At 35.7% G+C, this 20,864-nt stretch overlaps 1 protein-coding gene across 4 annotated transcripts; it reads right to left on the bottom strand.

The window, feature by feature from the left end:
* Positions 1–568: 568 nt before the first annotated feature.
* On the bottom strand, positions 569–19,635 carry LOC121240723 (ubiquitin C-terminal hydrolase 12-like). Of its 4 annotated transcripts, XR_005935598.1 has the most exons (33): positions 19,478–19,635; positions 19,197–19,281; positions 18,363–18,510; positions 18,021–18,178; positions 17,291–17,556; positions 16,991–17,209; positions 16,790–16,898; positions 16,596–16,711; positions 16,196–16,294; positions 15,809–15,918; positions 14,128–14,202; positions 13,590–13,668; positions 13,348–13,494; positions 13,179–13,259; positions 12,970–13,089; positions 11,774–11,896; positions 8,753–8,830; positions 8,572–8,660; positions 8,385–8,493; positions 8,212–8,280; positions 7,769–7,879; positions 6,706–6,761; positions 6,136–6,313; positions 5,925–6,026; positions 5,756–5,827; positions 5,449–5,514; positions 4,269–4,334; positions 2,143–2,229; positions 1,883–1,999; positions 1,658–1,732; positions 1,435–1,521; positions 883–1,037; positions 569–612 (listed from the first exon to the last, which is right to left on the bottom strand). XR_005935598.1 is itself a non-coding variant. In XM_041138242.1 (32 exons), exons 1-32 carry the CDS (start codon positions 19,505–19,507, stop codon positions 996–998), a joined length of 3,369 nt encoding a protein of 1,122 aa, XP_040994176.1. In that variant the 5' UTR covers positions 19,508–19,635; the 3' UTR covers positions 569–995. The 4 variants fall into 4 exon arrangements, 3 of the variants coding, with proteins under 3 accessions (XP_040994176.1, XP_040994178.1, XP_040994177.1); XM_041138242.1 differs by having other exon boundaries at positions 569–1,037; XM_041138244.1 differs by having other exon boundaries at positions 569–1,037; positions 1,883–1,996.
* Between the last annotated feature and the right edge of the window lie 1,229 nt (positions 19,636–20,864).

Below are 20,864 nucleotides of genomic sequence, written 5' to 3'. Positions count from 1 at the left end.
GCTATCTTATATGCACTCTTTTCTTTATGTTATTTTATTTTTCTAGTTCGATTTGTTGGTCAATTTTGGTTTTTGAGGCCAATTTTTCAAGGTTTATTAACCTTCAGCTCAAGTGGTTCTTCTCTTTAGACCACTTCAGAATTAACTAAGGACATCTTTCCACCAAAATTAAGTTGAAAGAATTTCTCCAATCCAATTTATTAAATTATCATATGCCTTCCGAATATGCCAAAGATATGCTTCGATGCATCATAGCTCCTATAACATCTAAAAACCATTCTCTCTACCGATCTTATGTGACAAGTTTTTTTGAAACACAAGAACCATATTGTAGAAAGGCGTAAACCAGAGGAATTTTTCAGTTTCATTTAAAAAAAAAAAAAAACGTGTAGGCGTGCATAAGCAAAATATAAGAGCGTGTTGAGAATGGATTAGGCCACAAAAACAAACAGCCACTTAAAAAAGAATTGGTAAAAGCATCACATAGGATTCTTCTAGTTAATTCGGGATGGGGGGAGGGGGCGCATGCGAGCGATGTTTCGGTTGTTTCCTTTTGCACAAATCCACGAAGCCAAACTGAATATTATACATGCCCCTCATCCTCTTATGCATCTAGGAAAAACACAGCAGGATGATCAGATAAAAAGAGAAATTAAACACTAAGACACATCTATACCCTCTGTACATCACCCACCCCAAAATCTTTATATACTAGATTACAATGGAATTATATAGATGAAATGACACCTACTAACCCAAGAAATGGGTGCCTACAAGAGGGAGAGAAGTCTTGGAACTCTAGAAAATAGATATAAGGTTAAACATTTCTAACCACTCCCCAGCCCTCCAACAAAAAATTATACATGTAAGATCAATGATTACTCTTGCAAAAACTGTTGGCAAGCTTCCATTGTGCGTCAATCACTCTTTACACAAAAGTAGCAACTCCATCGGGAGTTGGATCATCAAACGAACTGGAGAAACATCCCTTTTATCTAATTGTAGATTTTCACTGGCTTCTCAAATGTGTGACGATTCTGCAAAATTGAGCCAGAAGTGAACACAAGAGGCTCATACTACAAAAATATCAACATCATCTTCACCATCCTTACTTTGGGAAGAGGAAGGAAATGTCCTCCTCCCACCCCCCCCCCCCCCCCCCCCCCCCCCCCCCCCCCAATAACTACCAGTGCTCTACACTACAGGCCAGAGTAAGAGGTGAAAGAAGAAATGTGGGTATTTGACGACTTTGTTAATTCCTTAATTTTTTTCCCCACAAGGCGTTGATTCCTTGCTCATTGGAAAAGGTCTACTGCAGATTTTATTCTCTTTATTGTTTTGTCATCTTTCTTTTCTTTCTTTTCGAGTGATATTTACTTTCCAAACCTAACAAGATAAAAAGACATTGGAACATGATCTCAGGAAATTATGTACCTGATTGGCTGCATATGACCTCTTAGGAGCATTGTCCGTGTGTTCCAACCCAAGATACTGCTCCCAAGCCCCATAAACATCCCTTCTCTGCACAATGAGAAATGAAAAGTACAGTAAAGATAACAATTAAACACCAATTTAAATTGATATTAATGTGAGCATTTTAAGTGTTGAAGTGCATGTGCACATGAGAGAGAGAGAGAGAGAGAGAGGATAGACACACCTGAAACCGATTGGACACAATATCAGAATCTTGGAGATACTCTGGACGACCTAAAGATAAAAATGCAAACTTCCACTGTGCAGAAACAAGAAAGTGAAGGAGGGTCAAAGTGAGATGGCATTTAACAGCAAAGTGAGCTTATGGTCTTCTGCAAAATGGTCAAAGTGCATGGTAGTTCGTGCCCGAGTATTGACACACACTGAGAGGGCATGAAGAAGAACTTACCTTAGAAAACTCCTCATCAGGGACTTGCAATTTTTTCTGAATACGTACTTTAACTTCAGCTAATGTCTCACCCTCGTGGATAACCAAGAAAAATGGTTCCCCAAAATTTTGAACCTGCTGTTGGATACAGAAAACAATAACAAAGGAAGCTGAAAAAACATAAATGCAAGAATAATATAATCTCAGATAACCAAGTGACAAATTGATTCATAACACTGGAGAAAAATGGCAGTGTCCCAGAGTCAACCACAAGTACTCACCACCTGGTTTTGAGCTGTATCCTTCATAAAATGATAGACATGAATTAAGCGATCATGAGGACCAAGGTTTTTCTCCTCTTCCGGAATCTGTGGCAACAAGAAATCAGGGTTAGATAACAGCTATCTAACATACACAAAGTACTTGATATACCATTTGAGTCTATTTGGGCAGCCACTGGTAAATCAGGTGATATCACCAATCTCATACACACAAACTAAGAGGGAATTACATTTAAAAGAACATCTCAGGTCATGAATATGAGAATCTGGATTGGTCATCAAGTTAGTCTTAGAATCAATGTTCTTTTCTCAAGGATTAGAATACCAGAACACAACCAAGACAGAGACGCTTCTTAAGAAATAAATTAGATAACAGAAATTCGATCAAGGCGTAACTTAGCTGTCCAAGCGGATATAGTACATAGAATTTTCCTATGATCTTGTAAGGATTGGGAATTTCCAACATCCAGCATTCTCCATCACTTTCCCACATTTTCTCCTCTCATGCATCCAACTTCTTAGGCCACTTCCTAAAAAGCCAGCTGCATCTTCTATTCAAATGCTCATGTACACTGCTTCATCCAACCTCTCATTCTCTCTACCCCTTCGTAATTTAATACTTCTAGTTTAAATGTAGAATTTAATCATTTTCTTCACTCATTCAAGACAGAAGGCAAGCAGTCTTAAGGTACAAAAATATATATTCTTCCATTTAGTTCTAATGAGAAGGTAATAGAGATGTTGCTTTTCAATATGCACGCATCACATCTGCAATGGCCTCAAGTCAATAATTAAATAAAATTAAAAGCATTTTTCTCATCACCCCCAAGAGAGATACAAGAGAGAACAGGGCAGGTGCAATTATCTGAAGACATAAAGATAAATTCTCAATACTGCCATTCACAGCAAGCTTATCATACCAATCATTCTCTTGTGCTAAAGCCTGAATTCAGGCTCATTAACATGAACTTGTCAATCCTGTGGACTGGTGTTGCATGTGTAGTGTAATGGTGAGACGAATGATCAACTGATAATATCCCTCAACAGCTAGAGTTACACTTCAGATAATGGTTGGCGTGTTTTGATTGAAAAGGTCTGTGCGTAAAGCATAGAAGTTGCTTTATTTGGTAAGCGGCGGCCCTCTTTTGGCGTATGTTTAATATCATTCAGTTGTCTATCATTGGGTTAGTGTTTATATCCCTCTCCCTCAGCCTCTCTCGCTCATGCATTTTCATGTTATTCATATGCTTTTAGAGTTTGTTTCTTTTGGATTCATGGACTAGCTAAGGATATTGCCAACCATCCATCCAAGGAGTGGCAAGGGCAAGACCTGTCCCTCACATCAAACATGTTGTCATGAAGAATTCCCAAAAACCGCTAGATTTTGTCCTGGAGGTGCAGATAAGAATCTTTGGATACCTTCCAAGAAAAGGGTGCTCACTGTTTGATCATTATATCAGGTCCTAAAGCATCAAGATAGTAACTCTTTTCCTTGAAGGAGTATTTGATGGACTAGGGCACAGCTAACAGAACTTTTTTTTGTTTGAAGAGCTTCCTTAGGGAAAATACTCGCAATGAAAAATCTAAGGAAACGCCGTATCATTGTTACAGATTGGTGCTATATATACAAAAAGAACAAAGAATCTGTAAATCATCGTCACCAATTGGAGAGGGTTATATGTATGTCCACAAATTGCAGCCAAGTAGAAGATGGTCCCTATATACTTGATGGATGTATTTGGAGGGAATGATAGAAATTCTGCTTTTCAAAGCATTGTTCTTTTGGGCAGCACTATAGATTTTAGCGAGCTGAGTTTTCATGATTTTCTTGTATCTTTTTCCATCTCTAACTAGGTGTTCCTCTTGTAAACATCCAGTGTACATAGGCTACACCCTCTGCATTTTTTAATAAGAAGAATTTCCAAAGACCAACATATGTCAAACAAGGGGGAGTGGGGCAAGGGCTGGGCCAGGGAATATCACTGCATGCAATATTTGTCCTGTTTCGCAAAACTCAGATCAAGGAATCAGATTCTTCAAAACAACCAATAAAAGAAAAGGAACACACACACTAAATTAGCACAATGACCCACTAATCTACCTGCCTAGCAAAGAAGTACACTTACCTCCTCGGCACGTAATGTCCAATATTGATCATTAATATTCTCGATCTTTTCACTGAGGGGGAAAATCTGCAAATAAACAGTTGTAGAATTAAACAAACAATATACACATGTAAGAATTGCAAGGATGATGCCTTGGGGAGATTTCAGTGAACTATAGAAGGAGGCAGATTACAAGGTGCAGGAAGAATTCATGCATGCGAGATCAAAATGTCAATCTATGGTTTTTATGGGGTAAAATTATAATGGCTTTTCTTACTCTGTTTCACACAAAAGAAACAACCACCTTATGGTAACTGTCTACTCTTGAGACTTCACCACAAAAAATTTACTTTCCTTCAGTTTATTATGATAAATTTTTTATCTCATTGGCTCAAGAAAGAACAGGAATTGGGATAAACCAGATTTAGGTTTATTGACAAGAAGGAAGATAAAATATGTCGGTCAGGTCCACAGAACAGGAGCACCAAAAGAAACTACCCAATTTGTCTGCAACTAAGCCAATGAGCAAAAAGCCTAGGTTAAGCTAAACAGGTATGCTACTATATTATGGCCAGGAAAGAAATGAAGGGATTTTGAAGTCTCCCTTTTCCACTCATCAAGTGAGGTAGTTATTGGCTTATTGCATTGCAGAGACGTAAAAGCTGACAACATTTTCTTTAATACGTTGACTGGAAATCAACTCTGAAACCACCCATGCCCACTATCATGGGAAGAGCACCATCCAACGATAATGGAATTTTTTTGATAAGTAACAAATAGATGTTTAAGCTTTAAACACCATCTGTGGGATCCAACAATTATAGACTTGGTAATTTAATCATATCTATTGTTGGTTATGCTCTCTGCTTTTACACTACCTAGACCCGATGTTGGTTACGTCTTTGAATCTATAAACTAAAGGTTGAATACTCGAACAAAGAACTTGTAGTTGCATTAGTTACATGTAAAATTTAATATGTAAAATAACTAAGAAATTGTACAATCATATCAGAAATAAAGAGATGCACAAGGTATATCAAAATTAATTATAACCTAATTCCAGTATACCAGGGAGGTAAATTTTTGTTTTGATAAGTAAATGATTATATTAATATGAATAGGCATAGCCCAAGTACACCAGGGAGGTAATTCACCTTCCCACTACTAGATATTTCTATTCAGAAGGAAAAATATCCATTACCTTATAGATCTTGTGATAGAAAACTTCAAGCAATCTAAGTTCTGCATTGGGATCAGACAACTCCACCTGTACCAAGTAAAGGCACAACAATAGGTAATTGTTTTTCATTATCTCTATTGATGAATGCAAGCAGAAAAATCTGGTACATAGCGACAATTAGGAAAGGGTACATGACTGTTATAGATTAAAAATAAAATGTTCTGAATAGGAGGTGAAATGCATGTTATGGTAGTATATATACACAAATGCGAAGCTGCAATTACTATTGAAACAGGCATCACAGTTTTGTAGAAGAGTTGAAAGTTACCTTTGTCTTTAGGTCATTAATAACATCTCCCACAGTGCTCTGCTTTGGTAATCTAATAGTATGAATTACAACCTAACAACAGAACAGTAGTACATTGAGTGGCATAAAGCTTAACATAATGCAATAAAAGAATAACTATTCAAGAGAATTGACCAGCATCCGTACTCACTTCATCCTTGGTAGCATGATGAAAAGCAACTTTTAATGTTTTTAGGCCTTGCAATTCTGGCAGAGGGATATCCAATACTTCATAATATAGAATGTCAGAACTCTAAGAAGGAAAAAAGAACAAATTCTTTATCAGCCACTGGAACACATTAAGTAGAGACGTTACGAAGGTAACAAGTCCAACATAGAAAAACATCCATGTGATAAATTACCTGATTGTAGTGGACCAGCATGTCAGATAAATGCTCCACTCCTCGATATTTAATAGGCTGGGGTTTAGGTTGTTGGGAATAACAGTTATGTGATGTGAGCCTGATTTTTGACGGATCTTCCAAGCCAAGATGTTGAGCTACTCTTTCCACAACATCATCATAGTTATGGTTTTTTGACCTAGAAAATTACATAAAAGATAATCAAGATATACAAGTTTATGTAGATGTTTGTATGTTTGTGAATGAAAACATTTTTTACTAAAACTCCCATGACTTTAGAGGGACGGCTGCTTTTTCTTTCAATTTTTAAATTTTCTAAAGTACTATTTGGAAGATGGTTTTATGTTTCTGCATTTTTTTAAAATCTTGAGTTTTATACTGTAGATGTTTGAATGTTAGAGAATGAAAACATTTTTTACAGAAAAATCCCCACTTCCTTTATAGGGGATTTCAGCTGCCAAACATCCCCTATACTTTAACAAACTGATTCACACCATTCACCAAAACAAAAATAACCGTGATTCACCCAATAAAGAGCAACTGCAGAACAGTTGTGTAGGACCAACTTACAACTCAAGACAGAATTCATCCTCCTTTGGTTTCTCCAGAGATCGAAAGCGAACAACCTGTTGATTATTATTTAGAAATCAGAGTCAAAGTTATATTCAATTAACTTCTTTTTTTTTTTATTGGCACCGGGTGTCCAGGAACAGCATCCCGACTAATCCCGGGGGTGCACAGGCCCTTGGCAAGGAGTTTCCCGCAAGTGCACCTCGGGTAATTCAAAAGAAAAATCCTCCAGTCTGATGGCCCCTAGAGATTGTTTGCACCCAAGGGGATTTGAACTTTAGACCTGGGGGAGCATACCCCCAAGCCCAAGGCCTTTACCACTTGAGCCAACCCCTAAGGGTTAGTTATATTCAATTAATAAAAGTTAGAAAAAATATAATAGTAAAGATGCTTGCATTTTCCAATTTTCTCTACTTGAAATATTGTACTAGTGACTGTACTTAGGCCATGCCTTCTCTTCTTATGAATAAAACTTCTTGATTACCTATAAAAAGAAATATTGTACTAGCGACAATACATGAACTTGGAGCACAGGTTTTAAGTTCGTTCAAAATTCTTATAGAAGAATATCTCAAAATTCTTGCAGTGCACAGACCATAATGTAACGTGAACTTGACAAGAAAATGAAGATATACTGAACCTTCCTCATATATTCTCTTTCTGCCAATCTGCCTAAATCCACTTGAACTAAACATAGTTGGAAAAAATATATATTTGATGGGTGAGCCAAACCTGACTCTATAATTGGTCAAGTATGAGTCAAATGATTGACCAGAAACCACTGTATACTAGTTCTGCTGACAGGACAAGGATTATTAAATAGTCTTGTGGAAGATCTCAAAGTATTATCTTTGTCATCATATGTTACTTGGACTCCTTTAAGGTATAATTTTAATTAAGATGTTCTTTTTAACAAATTTAGGGTTTCTCCCCGTAATATTTTCTATAAAAACCAGTACTCAGACTGGTGCAAAGACTGTTTACCCACAACTATGCAGAAGCTCAATAAGTATAATAAAACATAGAGATCCTAATTTCCACATCAAAAGGGTTCACTCTATACCTGACGATTATGAACATATTCCAAGAAAGAAGGAACATCTGGATAGCGAAATTGATCACTGCTTCCAACTTGAGGGGATTTCTGAAAGCAAATGATGTCGCCATCTTCGAGCTGAAAAATGCAAATGAAGACCATAGAAAAATAGGGTGGTAATTTGCAACAGAGAACAACTCTAGAGCAAAGTTAAGGAGATTAAAAGCTATATAAATACAAGCAATGCTACGTACAGTCCTCATTTGGGGACTGCATGTGCAAGCTTAGTCAATTTTGTCTCTAAATCTTTTATAATTACAATAATATCCTTCTCAAAATGGTACTTTTTTCCATTTAATGAAGGGTTTGCACATGCAGTCCCCAAATGGGGACTGCAAATAGAATTTTTCTATAAATACATATGACAACTCAAAGTAAAATATCTGAAAATAGTCATCAATGAAATTTACCTGACTAGCACGAAAAGTGGCCTTCTTGTCAATGCGTTCGCACATGATATTAGGTTCAAACTTTATTTCCTGAATATCAAAGAGTATTGTTAAGCTAACTGAAGAAACTAAACAATACACTATGATAAGCAAATAAGAGAAATCGAACAAATGACCAAAGTAATCAAGCTAACCTCGTAGATTTCAATTTCTTCATCAGGACTGAAGCCAGCCATTTCATTTAATTTTGCCAATATTTCGACTGGCTTACCACTACCCTTGACAAACAACCTCCCAACATATCTGGCATCATAGAAGAAAAGCATGAGATGAGGTGCCTGATGCAATTCTAACAAGGAGGGAAAAGGAAAGAGTAATTACTGGAGCATCTCCTTCAAAGGTTCATAAAGCTTAAAGAATAGAAGAATATCTTCTTTAGTCTTTTCAGGAGGAGGAACAGACTTCAAATCCTGAATGATAATAGGTTGGTCACGGCACAGCACAAAGAGAAAGAGATGCATGCCATCAACAGTCAAACCTACAATAGGAAAGACGGCATTACCTGCCCAAGCTCTACTTCTAGGAATAACTTTAGCTCTGCATTATTTGCCTTATTGGAAACTTCTCTCAACTGTCCAACCTACAATACAGCAAAGTGCAAATTTTTTTTTTTTATAAGTAAAATAAGTATATATTCATCCAATCAACTGTCAATTACAAAGTCAGAATATGCCCTACTTAAGCAAAGTGCAAAATTAAACAGATTTGCATGCCATCAACAAGCTAAGATAACCACAAAACTATTAAGAAGCAAAATAAAACTTTATGTAACGACCCAAGAAAAATTCAAGGAAAGCTCAAGCCACCACATCTAGGCTTACAGTCCAAAAGCATTAGGCAAGGTTAGAATTGGAGCTCCTTGAGCTCACTATTTATCTATTTTTTTATAAGAAAGAAATTTATTGATAGCAATCTCAGCAAAACCCTAGTACACAATTCATATGCAAGAGAAGACGACTAGTTAAGAAAAGGAGCTGAAATGATAGAAGCTTCGAAGACCGCAAGAGGACAATGGAGGAGCTGAAAGTCTTCTTCTTTCAAACATTGTTCTTATGGGTGGAGGCCATTGTTTGTAACAGACTAAATGTCCATGACTTTTTGCTATCAATTGTAAACTCTAGTTAGGTAATTCTCATGTATACTCCCTATGTGCTTGGGCTTTGCCTATTCTTATGAATCAAACTTCTTGATTGCCGATATAAAAAAAAAAAAAAAAAACCTAGTTAAGAAGAGGAGGAAGAAATAGATACAAGGAACTCATGAACATTAAGACCATTAAAATCTATAATCATTGCCCAAAGAAATAACGTTTTGAAAAAAAAGGACTTCTAAGCTCCTCCACTGAACACTCTTCATCTTCAAAAGTCCAGTCCTTTCATTCCTTCTAAATACACCATAGTAGGCAAATGGGGACCCTCCTTTAAATTGCTGTAATCTGCTAAACGCCATAAAGACACCAGCTAGCGAGAAGATCAACCACCCTCCCGGCATTACCTGTGCTATCCCCACCCTATCAATTAAATCATCCCAGAAAGCCCTAACAACCTCACAGTGAAGAAGTAAATGATATACCCTAAGCAATGTAGGATCCCATTCACAACCTTCTTATACTAAATCCGTAAATCCGGACTATTACAATCTCCCCCACTTAAATCCATGGCATCCTTGTCAAGCTATTCTATCATAGGTGGCACGGTTAAGTCCCACTCTTCTAGTTGGTTTTGGCTTTGACACCATTTATAACAATCCAAGGAAAGCTCAAGTCACATCCAAACTCATGCTCCAAAAGGACTAGTCAAGTTTACAACTAGAGCATTGCTTATAAAACCAAAAAAAAAAAAAAAAAAAGTTACAACTAGAGTTCCTTGAGTTCATTATAGACGGCAAGAACTTCTCCCGCCTAAGCAATGTGAGATCTCATTCACCACCTTCCTATACCCAGTCCAAACCGGGGGTGTAAAAATAAAAAATTAAAAAAAAATTATAAGTAAACGATTGTATTAATAAGAATAGGCTTAATCCAAGTACACAACAAGGTGTACACAAGTTAGCGCCTATCTAGGAAGAAGAAGAAAAAGAAACAAGAAAGTCATGAATGCCAAGGCCATTAAAATCTACAGCTATGACCCATAAAAAGTAATGTTCTAACAAAAAGTGATAAAGTTCCTCTATAGAGCGTTCTTTGTCTTCAAACACCCGGTCATTTCGCTCCTTCCATATGCACCACAAGATGCAAATAGGCACCATTTTCCACATGTGATTTGGGGGGCTCCTCTTAGATTTGTCCAGCTGGCCAAGAACTCAACCACTGCGGCAGGCATGACCCAAGCTAGCTCTAACTTGCAGAATGCATCATCCCATAGCTCTCTAGCATCCTTGCAATGCAGTAGAAGATGATCCAGTCTCACCACTTTTCTTACACATGCAGCACCAGTCTACTATGATCAACCGAGGGTGTAAAAAAAATAAACACCACTTTTCAAGTATACCACCTTTCTAAATGATTGACCGAAAAAACATACTTCACAATTCATTTTCATTATCCCATTGCCACTTTTTCTTACCATATTAAAAACTTTGCATAATGGTAGTTCTCCTTACCCTATACCCTAGATCATGTATTTCTCCATAATTCCAACTAAAGGCTAAACCCTGATCTGTTTTCAAGTAAATGGATATCATCCTGCATCATGTGACACTATCTTAAAAAGATTTTACTAATCTCATCAATGAACAATGACAAGTGTGTTTTTTTTATTACCAATGCAAAAAATAAATAGATCCTCAATCTTGATATTCGATGTAGACCTTGTGATAAGGAATTCACTTGCAGCAGCCTGCTCATACGCTAGCTAAGTCTTTTTTGCACAAATTCTTAATTACAACAACATTAAAAAATAACTTAAAATTTCATTTTTATATCTCATCATATACCATTATAGCTTACCTTGTCAAATCCTTTCACACACACAGACCATATGGAGGTCTTTCTGGATTGTCCATATTTCCACCTTTAAAGTTACAAGTAAAAATTAATTTCCATTTCAGTTGATTTCAAGTTTTGGCAAACTTTATCCCATGACAATTGGTACAACTTCATATATCTCCATCGTTCTCCCATGTACGTACTGAAGTGTCTTTCCTCCGTCAATTAGACATCTTATCGGTCTATGAGAAGTTTATTAATAAGATTCAAATAGCACTATGTCCACCTCATTCAAGCCCTGAAAAGAGGAATTTCAGCCAGACATTTCTTCATTCTTTCATTTTTTCTGATCAGTAAATAAGAATTTTATTAAAATAAGTGAAGCCAAGTACACCAGACATACACAAGAACAACACCTATGCATGAGTGTCTAAAGATACAAGGCTTCCTTCTTTGATATTTGATGCATTCAAAGTTGATCATAATTCGTTAAGCAGATAAAAAGGTGAAACGGTGAATATACAAACAATCACAACTCAGACAACATTACTAGGTGTAATATACGACATATGGATGTAAAAGTAAACAAGGACTTACAGATTGCACTTCCTCCTGAGGTGTCAGTGGTCGATTTGGCCGGTATGTATGGTTTTGGCGCTTTGCCCAAAACCAGAAACGTTGAAACTGAACGGGTATTCCAAACTCCTTGGCAACTTCTTCCTGAGAAAAATATAATATTTATAATAAATAAAAAACATAACACAAAAAAAAATTAAGATAGTTTAATAATTAGAGTATCAAAGAATATATTATTACAGTCAGCCTTGAACATAGTTGTATAGCAGGTATAGAGGTAATCAAGAAAAATTACATTTGCAAATTGCAACGGTACAATTGAATGAGAAGAACAAAAAAAAATGTTACTATCGGTGTTCTAGCAAGTTCCACAGATAAACAGCATCATGATAACAAAGAGCAAAAATCCACTTATACTAGAAGTCATATGTAATAAGTAAGACCAACAGATATTTAATGAAGGTATATCCATTGGGCTTAGTTTCAAAGACAACTGATATTTGGTGCATTATCCCTTAACTAGATGCTGTGGAAAAAAAATTGTACTAGTAATAGATACTAGAAGAGCATACTATTCTAGCTTTGGTAAATTTTGTCCAACGCAATGATTTGATGATACAAGAAGGAAGTTTTACTCAGTCCCAAGGTGAAAGAAAATAAAAGGATTTGATATAGCAAAAGATAAATTTCAATGAAACTATTTGTGTGATTATCCCAATCCCAACCAGTAGCGCATTTATGTAGACTGCAGTTGGATCCTCACACTAGATGCATTATTCTGAAAATTGATATTCCAATATGTACACACACACACACACACGTATATGTACAAAGATCGCACTTCTTTACCAAATGATATAATAAACCCCAATTCAACAAATTCAACAACAATGATCGACTGAAATCCCCAACCTCCATCTTGAATATAATTTTTTTTATTATCAGCAAACAAGTTTTATTGATGGAAATAGGCAAATCCCAAGTACAAGGGACATATGCAAGAGTAACACCTAGTCATGTGAATAGAATGATCATCATTCATTCCAGAAAAAGTTTCAAAATCAAGTATGGGGAATAACACAAGTTAGTGGTGCATACTCACCCACAAATATTCAAATATCCCACAGCTAGCTTAAATATGATGCTAAATGATGTTACAGTAAATGGAAACAAATTATCTTTTTAAATACTGAAGGTAAAACAGCAGATGAGAGTACCTTGAAGACATTAAAGGGCATTTGCTTTTGAATGCGAAAACTATGTACTTTTTCATGATCCACAAGGTCAAAATATATATCCCTTCCAATCTGTTCGAGTAGGTCTTCATTACGTGCAACCTAAAGCCAATAATCAACCAGACACATGACATAGAGAGAAAGGCAGTCTACACATAAGCACACACACAGGAGATTACAAAAGTTGTAACCTTTATGATAGTATACAGGTGTGCCTCTGCTTTTTCCTTTCTTTTTTGCTCTTTTTCTTCTTGTTCCTTCTTTAACCTTATCTGAATGGGATGTTTAAAGCACAAGAGATTTTACGACAGTAATGAGTATATAAGGTAAGAGTAACAATAGTTGTCGGATTGGGTTTACCCTGAGATGTTCTGCAATGTCCTTCTCATCCACATTACAAATTATTTTATCCTTGTCACTTTCACGTATATAAACAAGCATGTATGCATTTGAATATTTAGTGAACTTAAATGGAGAGTTGTTGAACCCAGGATTTGTCGGTGGCAACTGTTGCATGTAGCAGAGAACAGAAGGCGTCAATTAGAAAATCAATAAAAGATAAAATTAGTAGAAAACTACATAAATAGGCAGAAAATTATTACCTCTTCCTCACCACCATACTGTTCCTCTAATGCCCTCTTCACATCTTCCTTTGTCACTCGTTCATCATCGAATTTAAACCTAAAACGATAAATTGCACAATATCAAAATATTAAAACACAAGAAAAGCATCGAGGCATAAATTAAATTGGGGTGGATTCTAGACAGAAAAGAAAAGGAAAAAAAGAGCAACTTGACTACATGTCAAAAAATATGAGCATGGCTTTCAATTACCCACTAGTCACTTCCATGTCCATTTTTTTCTTTTTTTGATAGGTACTTCATGTCCAAATCATGAAGAAAGAAACTACTTAAAAGTCAGAAAATAGCTCAATAGGAAAAAGTAGAATGGTAATGATGTTGAGTCTTCCTACAGTTGTAAACTTCCTTAACTCAGGAAGCATAAAAAATCCATAAACTTGATGGCATTTCAGAGAACATTCAACACTTGATAGTATAAATATGTATACATGGCAAAAGACTAATAACTAACAAAAAGTAATTAAAAGCAAGAAAAGATTTTGGAATATTATGCATTACCACTGATCAGATAGGGTTGGCCGGATAAAAGCATAGTAGTGTCCACCATGCACCCCGCCACTGTGAACCAGAACACTACAAACAAAAATAGTGGATATTTACAATTTGCAAATCCATCAAATCAAATAGTATGCATATAGCCAAAAACAGCAACAGCAACGGAAAAATGGATCAACACTGTACTCTTCTCCAGTTCTTCCAGGAAAATTTACATATAGGTACCAAGAGAAATTGTGGTCACTAAATAAATCACCCCACTGGAACAGGTCATTAAAGAAAAATCCCACAAGGATAGCAGTCACCAAAATATGATATGGTATGACCATCACAATCTAATGACAAAGATAGGCATACCACAACGAAGATGACTAGACATGTCTCCACTCTTATATTGAAAAGAGAATGTTAAATATGGTTAGGGGATAGGCATAGCATTGTGGTCAGATGTTAAGTAATTACCCAACAAAAATAATTACCCAGCATAAAATAATTCGTGAAAACCTTCATCTGGTGTCCAACCATTACCAAGAGCATGTATTAAAAAGTCCAAAACACTTTGCATAAGTCAACGATCTTTCAAACAGTACCCTTCTCATTCTTCTGCCTGAAGAATGTTTCAAATAAACCTTGTTCATCTCAGGTTGTTTGTAATGGTGCATATTGGTAGAGAGAGAGAGAGAGAGAGAACCAGAGCTTTGAGGATAAGGAGAAGACGGGTGGACCTTAAGGAATTTCTTCTTTAAAACCCTTTATCATTGTATGTGTGCTCATTTTGGTTTTTCTTTTTCATGTTTCAGGAAGTCAATTTTCTTTTTCGTATTGTGGATCAGTGTTTCTCATGTATACAACCCGTGTAATCAAGCAACAACTCATTTGATCATTGACTAGTTTAACTCATCATAAAAATGGTCAAGAGGAGAAAGGGAGAAAATGGCCAAACATCTTGACATAGAACACATAAATTATATGAAACACTACAGAAGAGCAAGTGAGAAAATGGCAACCATGCCCCCCTTTTTTATAAGTAAAATAAAATTTTATTGAATCAAGTAAATAGGCGTTGCCCAAATACACAGGGTGTATATGAAAGAGAACACCTAGTTACAAGTTAGGAGCTTGAAAATGATACAAGAAAGAAATGAAAGCCAGATCAATTGAGTACAATAACAAGCCCAAAGAAATAAGGTGTGAAAAAAGAAACTTCTAAACTTATCTACAGAGTGCTCCCAATCTTCAAAGCTCTAGTTATTTCTATTTCGTTTGCTTTGAAAAAAAGGTTGACCCCCTCCACATTGTGCATTGACTCTTGTTTTCATTGTAGTGTTCTAGATAAATATTAAGAATTGGTAAAAATATGAATTACATTTCAATTTTTGTATGGAAAATTAGGGTTTGTGGAATGGTTTTTATTAAATATGCCGTCACTCCATTCTATCAGAATTTTAAATTTTAAATTAAAGGAGTGAAACTGAATTGACATATACACACATGGCCCTGCTGTGTTCCTATATTTTCAGAATTTGCCTTGTCACCATGTCTCATTTCTGTCTGTGCTCCATACAAATATTTCCATGCTTAAGCAGCGCCCCACTCCTCACTATTTACAGTTACCTAGATACAAAATGCAGTACATACAACCTATGTTACTAGTCGATGGCATCCAACAGAAGATTATTAATACCTGTGAAGAGTGTAAAGGTTGCGAACACTCCTGTCTGCATCAGGCGATAGGTATTTTCCATTCTCTCTATCAAGATCAAGTTGCAACGGGAACTCATATCGGTCATTTATCTGTTGGCAATCAGTGGAACAGATGATACTTGTCAAAAAAATCAGTGAACAGATGATTATAATAACAGGCCTTTAAAGGAAAATGAACAAAAATATGAGAAGAAAGAAAACCCATATATGGAATCCAAAATTATAAGGTTTCGTTTATCCTAGCATATTTCAAATAAAGTCAAAAGCTCTGCCAATCAACCAAGATTAAAGATGCAAAGCATACATAGAAATTCTTCAAATATGCAATGACGGTAAAAAAAAATAATGGATCCACTCTGCAACTCACCTTTACCATGGTATCTCGCATAAAGTCATACTCAAATCTTTTTAGCTGAAGTTGGAGGACAGGCGGAAAATCAATGAACAAAACACCTTTCCTAGCATCCTGAAAGGTCAAATGTAGAAAAGTTTCTTTAAAACCATACTAAAGAAGTAGACGTTCAAGCAAAAACACCTCTGGATTAGGCATCCAATAAAGAAAAACAAAAATAATTTTTTTTTATAAGTTAAGCCTTTGACAAGAAAAAAAAAACAAATACGGGGTACATTTAGAGAAATCCAAGGGAACATAAAGAAGAATAGAGGTGAATGGACATAAAGAAGAGTTACTAAAAGCATAAATTCTCATAGAAACCAGAAGATAATATCTATAACAATCTTGGTCCACTTGTGTAAGAGGAATTTACCTGTAAACCATATTGTTCGGCATGATACTTATTGTCACCCTCAAGACGTTCCACCTCCACATATTTGTCAAAAGAAGCATACACATCACGACAGCCTTTTACATCAAGCTGAAGATCTATACATATATAAATTTCGTAAGGCACATAAATCCATCTCTGATGTAAAGTAAACCACAATAACCTTAAATATGTACCATAAAATGATTCTTTTCTCGTTGATTTATAGTCCACATTGATGCATTCAATATAATTCATATGGTGCCCTTCAAATAACTGTTGTATTGTACCCTCCACGACAGTTCCCTGGATCAATAAAACAAACCTAATTTAGATCACTTCCAGAGCAAACATATCAGAAAAATGCAAAAGTTAAACACACTGAAACCTCTATGTACCTTCATTTTATCTTCAAGCTTCTCACAAAGGACCCTATTAAGTTCTTGTACATCATGCTGCATGAATGAATCATATGTGTCCCATCCAAAAGACTTTGTCAACTCTTTTGTTGCTACACTAGTGTCACTGTACTGGAGCTTGTAGAATAAACTCTGCAGAGCCAGAGGAATGCTTCCAGATGGCATATCATTCTCAGTAGTTGGCATATGATACACAGCCTGGAATAGACAATCATATATATGAAGCCTCTTTGTCAAATAGAAGCAATGAGACAAGGTAAAAGGATAAAAAATGCTAACCTTTCTGAAGTAAGGAATATGGTAGAGTGTCTGAAGAAGAGAATTCATGTAGCATGTAGCTCCTTGGTTTTTAAGTCCAACATAACCAGTTTCCTTCTTGGAATCATGTGACCAGTAATCAACAACCCTACGTACGGCAACATCAGCTTCAACTATGCAAGTATCGTTCACAAGATAACCTCTACTAGGGTCATACAATTCACCAAGAGGCATGAACGAAGTGAAACCCCAATCACTCTCACGTGCATTGAACTGGTGTTGTGTTTCTGCAAAGGGCAAAAGGATGGTCATTATCAACGCGTAAAAAAATTGGAACCAAAAAGGCACAACCCTACTGAAGGGGAGGATCGCTAATCAAAATTAATTCTCAAAATATTCATTATCTAACACAAATAGGTCTTTTTAATTTGCCAGAAAAATTGTGTAACTTGCTAAAATCACCGTAACCAAGGGTGCTCGCTTCTTTAGTTAAACAATTGACATTTTGTTTTCATAAATAAAAAGAGACCAAGTACATAAGTTATATACAGACATGTCCAAGAAATGACAATTTAAAGAGCAGAAATGGAAAGAAATACACACGGAATTACAGTAAAGACTTCAAGGGCATTTACCAACTGTACTGTAATATCGTAAAATGTAAAAGTATACTAGTGCCAAATTTTATGCCCCCGCAAAAAAAAAAAATAATAATAGTCATTTTCATTAAGGAAAATAATGGACAGAGTACCTTTTCTAATTGAGTACTTATTATGAATTTGATTGATAACAGACAAGCTGAACTGGGCATATCTACTCCACCCATATGGCAAAGTTGATGAATCTGCAACGTCTAGATACATAGACAAATGATCAACATTGTTCCCCTTGGGGAAGATTAGTATCCGCCTGTCAAGGGAAATTAAACAAGGATCATAAATTTATTTTCATTAAAAGCACAGAGAAGCGCAACCAAAGTGCACGATGTATTCAAGAGAAAGCACAAGACCATAACCATCAGTTAACAAACATTTTTAAACACAAAGTGTGTGTATAGATGAAAAACATGTATAAATAGAAGACATTCAAATACCATTTGTAGCCTCCAACAAAGAAAATGTCAGAGTACAGCTTCTTGTTATTAAGCCTTGAGAAATTCTCAATTGTCCATGTGAACCTTGCCGAAGGTGGATCATCCACTGCCTGAGTATCCACTGTATTTGCTGTTTCTGTTTGTGCTACTAAAAATAATTGAGCAAAAATATCAGACACGAAGTCCCCACTCATAAGCTAAGAGAAGTGTCGAAACAATTAGATATTACATATATCCAATATTATATCGTAAGAGCAATGAATACAACCACTTGTCTTGATTGTGCCTGATAAGTGAGATTGAGTTTGATGTTAAAAATACCAACCCCATTCCCCAGCAGGGGACTTGCCACCCAGCAAAAATTATTTGCACCAAGTAAGCAAGAAGTACAAACGAATGAAAAAAAAAATTACAAAAAGCGAAATTCCAACATAAACCCTAAAATGATCAGCATCAGTGCATCAATCATTTCTCCGGCACTCGTAGGATAACCCAGAAATGATGAAATAGGATTGAATTGAGGTGAATAGCATCCCAAAGAACTTGACAATATATATCAATAGATATTGTCATTTTCCTTTCGATTCCTCACCTTTCTTAGCAACCAAACAAGTAAAAAAATGATGAGCGTTAAACTATCAGCCGCACGGGCATTATAAGGCAAAATAAAAAGAATCAAGCCTACATCACCAAGCTGTCAGCGCGAAATCGGAACGGAACAGGAAAAACTCAGGGTTTCCTATTCTCTTCCAAAATTCCGACAACATTCTCCAGAAACAAAAAAGAAGAAGAAGAATTTAGAAAGTGGAAAAAGGGGCGTTTTCAAGTCGTTACCTTCCATGGGCTGAGGACCTTCGGGGAAGTCGGTGTGTGGGACCAGCATCTCATCGTCTTCCTGCTGCTGCTGCTGCTGCTGTTGCTGCAAAATAAAAAACAAACAGTGTCAATCCCGGTGCTCGGATCTGTGACTAGAAACCCCATAAGCTAAGCATGGGAGCACAGACACGGCGGAAATTGGACAGCGATTAAGAACAACATCGCGGTAGCGATCCACAGAACGAATGGTCTTAGGGATCAAAACTGAATTGAAGAGAGAGGAGGGAATAGGGAATTACATCCAACGGTGGAGGAGTCATCAGAGTCATGGGTGGTCGGATTGATGGGCGCACGATCGAGGAATCCGAAAGAGCTTGCTCTGAGAGAGAAAAAAAAAGAGAGGACTCTGCAAGTTTGAGCAAAAATGGACGTAGAATTACGAGGGCCGACTTTGGTTTAGTTCGAGAAGGGGACAGTTTGGGAATTTAAAAAAAAAAACAAAAGCAGAAGCCACGTAGAGGTTTATTTTTTAAATTTTGCAAGATCAGGACTCATAGTTTTGGTAAATACAATTTTGCAAAAACTTAAGACCAAGGGAAAATACCAAATAATAAAAAATAAAAAATAAAAAAAGTTTTGGATCCAACCGTTGAGCTAAAGCAATAGCCCTATAGGCCCACGTGGCAATACAGTCCAAGCTCGGGGCCTCTAAACAATAAGGGAAAGAGCATATGGGCCCATCATTTCTTCTTTAATTTTTATATTATATTCCAACTTTTCATTTGATTAATTAACCTATCAAAACCCCTTAATCAATTTAAGTCATTTAAATAGTTTTAATTTCTCCTTTATGTTTCTCTTTTACATATCCTAACTGTTTATCATTTAGATCTGAGTATTTTTTAAATAATTGTAGAAGTCTCAACCTCATCTGTTGTACCTTGAATTATTATATAGTAATATTACTTATTATCTCAATTACTATCATCCTCTCATCATTTCATAATATGATATTAGATAATTAGAAACTATTTATTATATTTCACTTGTAAACCTATCATCTAATATCACACTATAGGATAATGAGAAAATGATAAAGAAAATGATAATGAATAGATCTTTTCATTGTTATAATAAAATAATTATATAATTATTATTTTTAAAATAAGTAATATTACTCTTGAAAAAAAAAAGTAATATGGATTATACATAAAGCCTTGCTACGTAAAAGCAATTCGGCGCACCAAACTACGTATCAACGCTGATATAATTTTTTTTTAAAGAAAAATAAAAGAAGAATAATTTTAAGAGAAGAAGAGGGTCTTCTATTTCACAAAAATCACTTCTGTCTCAATTCACACCATTTTATTAAATAGATGCCTTACATGTCAGTATCGATGCGCGATTTGGTGCGCAAAGTCGTTTGTAATAAAACTTTTCCTTATAAATAGACCTAATTATTTCTTTCTCCAATATGGATTTAGCCCATATTTCGGCATTGTTAATATCCCTTCATGAATAATGATAGCCCGCTATAAAAAATAAAAATTGGCCTCAGCAAAACAAATGTTATTTTTTTATGCTTTTTTATAATAAAGTCTACTTTTTATAAAATGTTTTTGCAAGACTTGTATATTTAAAACATGTACATATCATTAAACTATCCATCTATGGTAGATGAATTTT

The sequence above is a fragment of the Juglans microcarpa x Juglans regia genome, chromosome 7S (assembly GCF_004785595.1).
Source record: "Juglans microcarpa x Juglans regia isolate MS1-56 chromosome 7S, Jm3101_v1.0, whole genome shotgun sequence".
Taxonomy (NCBI): Eukaryota; Viridiplantae; Streptophyta; class Magnoliopsida; order Fagales; family Juglandaceae; genus Juglans; species Juglans microcarpa x Juglans regia.
The sequence above is the reverse complement of the archived record's forward strand: the minus strand, read 5'-3'. Positions and strand labels throughout refer to the sequence as shown.